We start from the raw sequence: 11,036 nt of genomic DNA on the forward strand, positions 1-11,036 counted from the left end.
AGACCTGGCAAATGAAAGATTTAAACACGGCGTAGATCGTGAACACTTCAAGGCTCTGGTAGAAGGGGACACAATGCAGAGACCAGAAAATTGCACTTCACTGACTGAAGTCAGGGTCAATGAGTTGATTTGGACACTGCTTTCCACGCCAACCAGAGCTATGGATGATAAGATGCAGGTGATTCAGACTGGCATGGCCAAGGCTGGTGTAGCCATGGTATCTATGCTTGATATGATTGAGTCCCGCGAGAGATTGTCACTCATTAACTAACTCATTAACACCGGCATAGAAGGACTGACTTGTCTCGGACAAGCATACCATCTGTTGTGTCTGAGAAGACGAGATCTAATGAAACCAGATGTAGACTGGCGGTACACTCACCTATGTTCAAGCAATATTGAACATACGTCCTGGTTATTTGGGGACACCTTACAGGAGGAAGTAAAGAAGATTGGCGACACAAACAAGGTCGCCAATACGGTGAGGGGCCGACAGTACAATACAAGAGGCCGAGCTAGGGGTAGGTCTTTGCCCAGGGGTTCAGGCTATGCAATGTATTCAGGCTATCATGGCTATGGTAACAACAGAGGGACGAGACCACCTAGGCATCAGAACAGGGGATATGGTCGTTTCCCAAAAGGCCGCAGAAGCTTTGCCAAGCACAACAATGCCATAAGCAAGTCTAGCACAAGCCAAGGTGAGGTAAGACTTCCTTGTTCTTCTGATATTTGTGTATCACAGAGGCCAAATGCAAGTCCTGTTATTGAGGCTGGTAAATTAGCCAAACATTTAAATCAATGGAAGAAAATTACATCCGACAAAGAAATACTACAGACAGTGTCCGGCCTCACTGTCGAGATCGAATCTGGCACATATCCCTGTCAGGATGTACCTGCTAGAGAATTTTATTTCAATCAAAATGAATCTGACATAATAACAAACGAAATCTCAGAACTACAGAAAAAGAAGGTGATAGAAATGGCCCAGCATGAGCCAGGAGAGTTTGTGTCAAACATCTTTTGAGGAAAAGAAAATGGGAAATACCGGATGATATTAAATCTCAAAGATTTCAATCAGCATGTGGAATATCACCACTTCAAAATGGAAACTTTCGAAACAGCTCTGAAATTAATTACAAAAGACTGTTTCATGGCATCACTTGACATTAAAGATGCATATTATTGTGTACCGGTTCATACAGAGTTCAGGAAATACCTACGGTTCAAATGGAAAGGCGCCCTCTGGCAATTTACTTGTCTCCCTAATGGACTTGCATGTGGCCCTCGTAAATACACGAAGATGATGAAACCAGTGTACGCTACACTCAGGGTTGAGGGTCACACAATATCCGGGTATATTGATGACACTTTGTTAATATCGGATACGCATGCAGAAATGCAAGCCTCAATCCAAGCGACAACACAGCTGTTGACAAAATTGGGTTTTACACTCAATTATGAGAAATCTGTAACAGAACCCTCAAAGGTCATCACATATCTGGGTTTTGTATTGATTCCACCTCATGCGTGTCACACTGAATAGTGATAAAATACACACAATTAGTACAGAATGTGAAAGTTTATTAGGGAAGGATAATGAGACAATACGTAATATAAGCAGGGTGATTGGCTTGATTGTTGCTACCTTCCCAGCAGTAGAGTTTGGCCCTCTCCATTATCGTGCAATGGAAAGGCAAAAAACAGCAGCACTCCGTGAAAATTACGGAAATTTTGACTCCCTTATGCCAATTACAGTCAACATGAAACGGGAGTTACAATGGTGGGTTGATAACCTGCCAACTCAGAGTAGACAGATTGTACTGGGAAATCCAGAGTTGACTATGACAACTGATGCGTCCAATGAAGGCTGGGGGGCAACATTAGGAGTGGAAAGAATAGGTGGAAGATGGGATTCAATAGAGAAGCAACATCATATCAACTTTCTAGAACTATTAGCTGTTGATCTTGCACTAAAGTCATTTGAAGATCAAATTCAGAGGAAACATGTACAATTGTTAATTGACAACACCACAGCTGTCGCCTATGTTAATAACATGGGTGGAAAGCATGATGACCTCAACCAGTTGGCCAATTCTATGTGGATCTGGGCCATTGAACGGCACGTTCGGTTGTCAGCGTCATATATACCAGGTGTTGACAATGTGCAAGCAGATTTTGCCAGCAGAAATTTTAATGACAGAACTGAGTGGTCCCTGAATCCCCAGATCTTCACAGAATTGGAGAACATGTTTGGTATCATGCAAATTGACTTGTTTGCATCTAGGCTGAATGCAAAATGCACAAGATATGTTTCATGGCAGCGAGATCCCTCTGCCGAATATGTTGATGCATTTTCTAGATCATGGTATGGTAATTTTTGTTATTTGTTTCCACCTTTCAGCCTCGTAGGGCGCTGCCTTCAGAAAGTCCGCCAAGACCAAGCCACAGCTGTAGTCATCTTTCCCCTTTGGCCAACTCAGAGCTGGTTCAGCAAACTTCTCGGATTGCTAACAGAAGACCCAGTAATTCTGCCAAGAATAGACACTATGTTAACTCTTCCCGGAAGCCAAAGACTCCATCCACTACGCAAAAAACTAAAGTTGATTGCCGCAAAAATCTCAGGACTGTCCTCAGAAAACAGTCAATATCTAAACAGGCTGTCAACATCATGTTGTCATCCTGGAAGTATGGAACACACAAGCAGTACAGTACCTATTATGCAAGGTGGTACAAGTTTTGTGTTCAAAGGAGGTTGATCATGTGCAACCAAATGTCTCTGAAGTATTAGATTTCCTGACAGAATTATATGAGGCAGGGCTTGGCTATAGTGTTATAAACACAGCACGTTGTGCTCTGTCTCAAATAACTGTGTACAAGAAAGGATTCACAACCATTGGGGCCCATCCATGGGTCATCAGATTCCTGAAAGGTGTGTACAACCTGAGACCACCAATGCCACGTTATGTGGATACTTGGGATGTCGGAAAGTTATTGTGCACACTGCGCAAACTTTCCCCAGTTTCTAGGTTGAGTTTGAAGCACTTAACACTGAAAACAGTAACGCTGGTAGCAATTTTACTGGCAGCAAGAACGCAGACATTGGTTGCACTTGATCTCGAGAATATGACTGTGAAAACAAGCAAATATTGTTTCACAGTGGGGAAGGCTACACTAAAACAAAGTAGACCAAGTTACACACCACCTGTTTTGGAACTAGGTGCATATCCTGTGGACAGGAGACTATGTGTCTACACAGTTCTTAGAGAATATATCAAGAGCACACAGGCTTTAAGGGAGAGCAATCACAACTCTTCATTAGTTACACCAAACCACATGCTAAGGTTACAGCAGCCACAATTAGCAGATGGATCAAACTCACAATGAGAATGGCTGGGATAGATGTTTCCATATACAAGTCCCATAGTGTGAGAGCTGCTTCCACCTCAAAAGCATGTGACCAGGGTGTACCTATTGAAGAGATATTGCGTACAGCTGGCTGGTCATCAGCGGCAACTTTTGCCACCTACTACAAGAAGAAAGTACCAAAGGACAAAACTTATGCAAAGAAGGTTCTTGCTACAAAGTAAAGATATGTAGCTGCTTTATTTACGTACAGTGTACATGTTGGTTATCTGGAGTCACAAATTAGTTGTAAACCTGGGTCAAGAAACCCATAGTTGTACTGTTATAGAGATCTTTAGAAAGCTGGGAAATAACAGCTGAATGTGTCGTTTTCTTTGAAGAAAAATGACTCGTGTTAAAATAAACAATTTAGTTTGAGAAAATCAGTTGAACTAAGGTTTATGCAAAAAACTAATGCTATGATACAGGTTAAAATGCTTGATGCAGTTGAAACAAGTTTAAGAAAGTGACATGTTTAAAAATAAACAACATGAAGTTTACAGTGATCTTATGTGTGAGTATATTGTTACAATCATACTAGTATCTTATTAATTTGATAAGGGGTCAGGGAGGACAGGCATAGGTTAGCCCCAGTTGCTTCGAAGTCTCATGGAATTTCCGCTGGAGTCAGGAGCACCAGAGAATTAAACAGTTAACCGAGACTTACCTGTAAGTTGAAGGGTGACTGTGGTTCTCTGGTGGTCCTGACGACAGCATGGAAATTACATGCCCTCCTCCCTCCCTGGAGTATACATGTTTGTTTGTATACAACACATAATAGTGAAGTCTGGCAGTTATGGTTCCCTTGATATCTGGGTCTAACCTTGCTGCTTTGAAGACTGATGAATATTCAGCGAATTACGTCATGCTATCTCATGTAATTTCCATGCTGTCGTCAGGACCACCAGAGAACCACAGTCACCCTTCAACTTACAGGTAAGTCTCGGTTAACTGTTTAATTTTCGTGCAACATTTTTAGACAAAGGGCCCAGCCGGGTAAAAATTAACCATAAGAGTCTCATCTTTCTGATTTACCCGGCTGGCATTTCTGAAAAGTGACGTGAGATATTTGGGTTGAAAAATGCAGTTTTGTGATTTTGCCCTTTTTTTACCAAAAGTGCCAATTACTAAAACAGATGGCAACAGGGTAGCAATAGTAGATATCGGGGTGTGAGTATGAAATAGTTAGAGTAGATATCAGGGTTTGAGAATCTTCAGTAGATAGCAGGATGTGAGAGTAAAACGTGCATGCTAAACTAGATGGCAGGGTGTGCGCATAAAAAGTAGATGGTATTAGGTGTCGCTATAAATATATCTACGGTAGATAGCTAAGCGCGAGTATAAAATATGTATAGTAGATAGCAGGGTGTGAATATAAAACTTTCTAAAGTAGATTTCAAAGGGTGAATAAAAACTACCAACAAGTAAAAATCGGGTGTGAGTAAGAAGTATTAATAGTAGATATCAGAGTTTGAGAATAAAAGTATCTTCAGTAGATTGAAACATGCAAGGATAAAACTATCTTCAGTAGATAATAAAGTGCGAGTATAAAACTACACAGTTCTTGAAATGCTTGTGACGGCGACGCATGAAACACCAAGTGCATACTCGAACTAGTGGTGTGATTATCGTGAATATTCGCAATAACATTGCAAATATTCACAAAGTTATTCGCGAATATTCGCAATAACTTTGCGATTATTCACAATAATTTTGCGATTATTCACAATAATAAATTTTGTGCCCATATAAGGCCGAGTAGGTTATAACTTTTGAAGAATGATGTCTTGGAAGTAGAGATTCTTTCTACAGTCTTGCTATCATACAAGAAAACACTTCTGGAAGGTTTGTGCTCACCTATCAAAACAAAAATAAAATAGGCCTCTTTTTTTAAAGCATTATTCAATAGGCCTATTAAATACAGAGCCCCCAAATGGGTATTTTACACATATTTTTTGATAAAAAATCCACTATTTTTTTAAAAACGAGAAACATGAAAGATAAAATGATCCCCCAATCTAAAATTAATTCTTGTATGAAATAATGCGTCCCGCTCTATACTCTATCTACCTCAGAATTTTAGGCCAATATGTGACCATCCAGCACAACTGAGCCCTGAAGTCGCCAATCCTCATTTTTGAGATATTCAACCAAAATATTCTGCTTGAAATTAGCTTTAAAATGATGTATATCATGTCTATAGTACTTGACATTTAAGTAGTGAAAAATCAATACAACAGTCAAGAAATCCTTTCTTTCCTATTGTTTACTGTTAAGTTCAATGGAGCATATCTCAATAGTGGCACTGGCGACATCCGGGCTCAGTTGTGCTGGATGGTCACATATTACCTGGATAATTACCCAATTTTAGGACAATTTCCAGACCCTCCCCACACCCAATTTTGTTTTCACTTTGCCCCCTTCTCCTGGTGCTGTCGCTGCTTGCCATATCCCATGTTGGTCTGCAAAGAATGCCTTATTACACCGACAGAAATATTTTTATTATTGTTTTTTTTTAAATCCCGGGTTTAAATCGTAATCATAAAGAATAAATTAAGTCATGACAACTTGTCGTTGAGTGCTGAATCCAGGTACCTGGCTGAATCACCTCGTAAAGTATTAAAGTGCGCCGCCGTATCTTATTTCCATGATCTTGATCCTACTTTTATCGATATACATCGATCACTTATCGGATTAAGTATTGAACACAATAGATGAAGTATTTGATTGACAAGGTTACCCCTGCGTCCCCTAGCCGCTTGTCCTTTTGAAAGAGGTAGTTACTTTTTCAAAAGTGTGTTAGTAAAGGAGTTTAGTAGATAATCCCTACAATATTCTTAATGGAGAAATCAACTTTTTTAAAAATTTCAAACAATATACAGTAGTGCCTACTGTCATAGCAAAGGTTGTGTAATTCATAACTCTGTCAAGCAAAACATAATACTATTCCATCTTTTGCTGCACTACTACTCAGGTGGTGGTCGCAGTGCATTCTCTAAATTCAGTAAATTTCCATCGTCAACCGTGTAATTGAATGGGATTATTTTGAAATTTTAAAACGCTTGAAATATCACAAACAAATAGCCCTATGTTAATAAATAATATGAATACAAGCTAAAACCATTGGGGTTCGATAATGAACCCCACAAAACTAACCGAATATATGGAAAATGCCATACGACCGACGCGGGACGCTTAATTTCTTTCTGCAACCATAATGGGCCGCAATATATCACTAACCGCATAGTCCGAGGCAAGGTTCATTATTATCAGGGTTAAGGTCTTAGGGTTAGGGTAAGGGTTAGAGTTAGGGGTTAGGGTTTAGGGTTAGGGTTAGGATTATATTCGTATTTATTAGTACTAATATACTAGTAATAGTATATTGTGTGTATGCACTTTATTCCGTAATCAATAAGTATGATAAACAAACACCTTTCTGGCACAACGAATCATAGCACAGTCGTGTAGGCATTAGACTATGGATACATAGATTGTGGGTTCGAACCCCAGGTAAACCGGTGTAGAATTTTAATTCTATCGATTTCTTTTTATTTTATTAAGTAAGAAGAAATAATAATGGTAATAAACTCGTGTTATATCTAGCCTCATAGGCCTATATTTACATGTATGTACTATGTGTTATCGCATTGCGGCCCATTATGGTTGCAGAAAGAAATAACGCGCCCGGGACGGCCGGGCGGTTTCAAAAGTTGCCGGCTCTATCATGCCACTCGCCGCCTGCTACTACTCTCCATCTTTTACTCTACCATGTCTACCAGTACCATGACATCTGTCGGTTGCCATGACAACATCAACTAAAGTGATTTAACAGCATGCATGTCAAGAGAGTAATTGAAACTGATCAGTTTTATACCAGACTGTCTAACAAAATTAAAATTGCATGCAAATCAATTATTATGGCTTTAATATTCCTTACCTACAATTTTAAAATAATATATTGTGCGCAAAATAGATTTCCGAAAGCAATATCATAAAGTTATCAATAGATGGACAATTTTGTTCTACGTATTTTGACCACGCATCTGGCACAGTGCAACTTTAAGTTATCAATTTGAATGGTAAAAGAGAGCGTTTCTAAAGTGACACATTGGGATATTTCTTCATCCAGGGCGATTTACACCCGCTTTTGTAATGACCCATTAGTTGTGTGACAGATCACACTCACTGTGCTCATAATTAGCGTGTTTAGAGAGAAAAGTTAATAATGTTAAACCTTTGTCACTTTTCAAATGCTCTTGTGTTTAATTCAAAGTTGGGAAAATAAAGTCACATCATGCCCAATGAGGTATCAAAATATGCAGAACAAAATTATCCATGTATTGACTACTTTATTTGCCAATTTAGGTTATTTAGTGTCTTTAAGTATTGCTTCTTTTTAAAAACTTAACCCCATGTACAACATTAATGAACCCTGAACTCCTGATTCGAAACTAAAATCCAAATGTAATGAGAAGATAGTGTGTCTGTGAGTTTGTTTATGTTTGTATGTATGTTTGTCAGTAGGGGATGTCTAAGGTCAGTCATGTATGTGCAAAGATATGCCAGCTTGGGGCAGTTGGCATATCAGGTAGCTTCAGTTTGGTAGGATGGTTTTATATGCATAAGCTATCCATTTGACGAAGAAATGGCACATATATTATGGATAGGAAATGTTTTTTTTTAAATAATGAAATTTAATCAGAAAATTTTGCATATTTGAATGATTCCATACTGTTTACTAGAGCTTTTTTAGAACTTTTTAAGTGCGTCATCAATGTGCTATTTTTTTTGTTGATCAAAATGTCTTAATCACCTTCCCAGCAAACACAAAACATTTTACAGTAAACGTTTAAATGTTGGATTATATAAAGGGTATAAACAGACAGAAAACATTTTTGAAAACTTGATGCAAAACATTCTTACGTTTTTGATGTATTCCACAAGTTAATGAAGAACGCGGCTGTAAATTTGATTAATTATGGGTTTATTACTCAGAAAATCAAAATTGCAAATGAGAAACATGTAAAAAGCAATTGGCGCAGCCACAGATTCTCATCTGTGGCGCAGCAGGCTGACGATATGGTATGTCATTGTAAAATGCAATAGGGAATATCATTGTAAAAGACAATAGGGAATATCATTGTAAAATGGAAGTTATAATTTGGGGAGGTATTCACGGCTGTAAGGTTTGTGAAGTTCTTACTATTACTTTCAAGGAACTCAACATTTCAACTGTTTCATTACAAAATACCTTGATAAGGTTTCTCTTTAGTAAGAATCTATTCGTGTGAATTTCAAGGAACTCAACATTGCCATGGTTTCGTTACAATGATACATTCATAGAGTTTCTCTGTAGTACAAAGAACCCTACATTGCAAAGGTTTTGTATACGATAGGGTTTCTCTGTGCACTCAGAACGCTAGTCAGTCTATGGTTATTATACAAGACGTACTCAGTCACTTAATTAGGCACTGATGGATGGAGACTATCAAATTCGGTGTTGAAATTAGCAAAAAAATAGTTACATCTTTTCGCTTCATAATTAATTTTCTCGGTCAAATGAAAAGCAATAATTTTCATTTTTTCGGTAAATGTCAGATAAAACAATAATGCTTGGTATGGTATACTTTTTTCAAACCCTGGGTGTTAAACTTAGGTACTGCAGTTACTTTTCATTTTCCTATACACAACAATACACAGTGCTCTCACCATTGACGCGTGACCTCTACAAACAGTGTATGTTAGAGGTATAGGCCATTGCCTAGTTAACGTCACTGTGCGAAAAATAACCGGCCAGTATTATTTGTACTCTCTAAAATTCTACAAAATATAGTTTTGTAACATAGTGTTAAAGTTTTAGCTAATTTAGATATTTGGAAATATTCGCACTTTGGTGTTTTAGTAAAGAAGGGCACGGCATGCCCTTAAAATTCCCTGTGTAAATCGAATTCAACTTTTAGTAACTATCACTCACTTGTAGACCGCTCTCTTCCAAAGGGCATTAAAGCTAAACCACTTGACGGATATTTTTTGTACTTGACGTCAATCAAGAATAATGTATACATTACATGTAGGCTAAAAACTGAGTAGGTGGAGTATCTGCAAATATTCGTACCTCTCAGATATGTAAATGACACTTAACAGCAAAAACAGCTCCTATATCTGTCCATAACTTTGGTCAGTGCAGCGAGCCAGAGGATTTCAAGTGGGTGATTATTGATTGGCAAACGCCATATTTGGGCATAAGTGTAGTCCACCATTCAATGTGGAGATAGACTAGACTTTATCGATTGATTTGGCTGGAGTAATTTCCTGTTAACCAGGATTAAGTACTGCAAAGGTCGAATCATGTTTGTTGTGCAGCATAAGTGCACTATGGTGTGAAATGTAGGCTGCTAGTGTAAAGCAGTATACAGATTTTTTTATTGTACGTACAATATTGTATGTACAATATGTACGTTATTTAATCTATTGCCATTCTATTTCAGTAATGTTTAAGTTCTAACGAATGTTTGATGACGTAAAATCGATAATATATTTCTGCTAGATATTGTATGTAACATATTATCGATTTTTCGTCATCAAACATTCGTTAGAACTTAAACATTACTGGAAATAGAATGGCAATAGATTAAATAACGTACATATTGTACATACAATATTGTACGTACAATACTCGGAGTCTGAAGCCCGCTTTAGATGTTCGATTTTGACCAAGAAAATTATTTTCAAAGAAAAAGGTGTAGTGTATCTCTGAATTTTGTGACTTTCAACATGTATCGATCGACTTTTAGCACGACTATGCAAAACAATAAAAGATGGTCAGTAGCGTTCTGAGTGTGTAATATGAATCAAGGCAACGTTGCATAGGTTTCTTTGCAATATTTACGCTGATAGGTTTCTCTAAATTACATATATTTTGCAACTTACACGTGATTTCTTTCAATTTACAGTTTTATAGTTCATGCAGGTTTTAGAGACAACACACCTTTCTCTATATTTCCTATAGGCCTATATTCCATTTACGCGAACTTTATCGAAAGAAAACAACAAGAAATTACATGTAAGGCCAAACAAAAATATATTTGCTTGTCATCATCCGACAGACCGGATTTATTTTTCTTTTAATTTCCTTCAACTTTTCAATAAAATATCACTGAACCTTTTGCTTCAAAAAATGTTCCGTTGCACAGAAAAACGATTTCCGTGTCCGATCGTATCTGTTCTGTTCGTATCATCATCCTCAGCATCATCTCTACTATTTGCGAGCGATGTTCGTTATAATCAAGAACGGCGCATTTAGTATGAGTTTCTCAATATTCGCTACTACACACCGACATCGCCTGGCTAATAATTACTTTCTCTGCAGAGATACTAAAATCAATACCTGGGATCGATACACGTGAATGTCCTATGCACGAGTTTGATATGAGACGAAAATCTTTGGATACCGGGGTAGAAAATGATGAATATCTCCCGTAAATGATTTCGTATAAAGAAACCAGATATGGTTCCTTGCATTCCTTGCACTTGAATATATATTTTGAACAGATATGATAGTCGTTAGCTTGCGTCTTGAGATAGAAGCTTGCGTCTTGAGTCAAAAACTGACAATAATTCTGATTTATATGTGC

The 11,036-nt window shown here is 37.9% G+C and overlaps 1 protein-coding gene across 1 annotated transcript; it reads left to right on the forward strand.

Annotated features, from left to right (window-relative positions):
- The first annotated feature begins 349 nt into the window (after positions 1–349).
- LOC140156574 (uncharacterized) lies at positions 350–4,357 on the forward strand. The gene is given in 3 exon segments (XM_072179513.1): positions 350–703; positions 2,402–2,744; positions 2,747–4,357. Coding segments are annotated over 3 exon segments (1,335 nt in total). The 3' UTR covers positions 3,385–4,357.
- The last annotated feature ends 6,679 nt before the right edge of the window (positions 4,358–11,036 follow it).

Source organism: Amphiura filiformis, chromosome 7 (genome assembly GCF_039555335.1).
Source record: "Amphiura filiformis chromosome 7, Afil_fr2py, whole genome shotgun sequence".
Lineage (NCBI taxonomy): Eukaryota > Metazoa > Echinodermata > Ophiuroidea > Amphilepidida > Amphiuridae > Amphiura > Amphiura filiformis.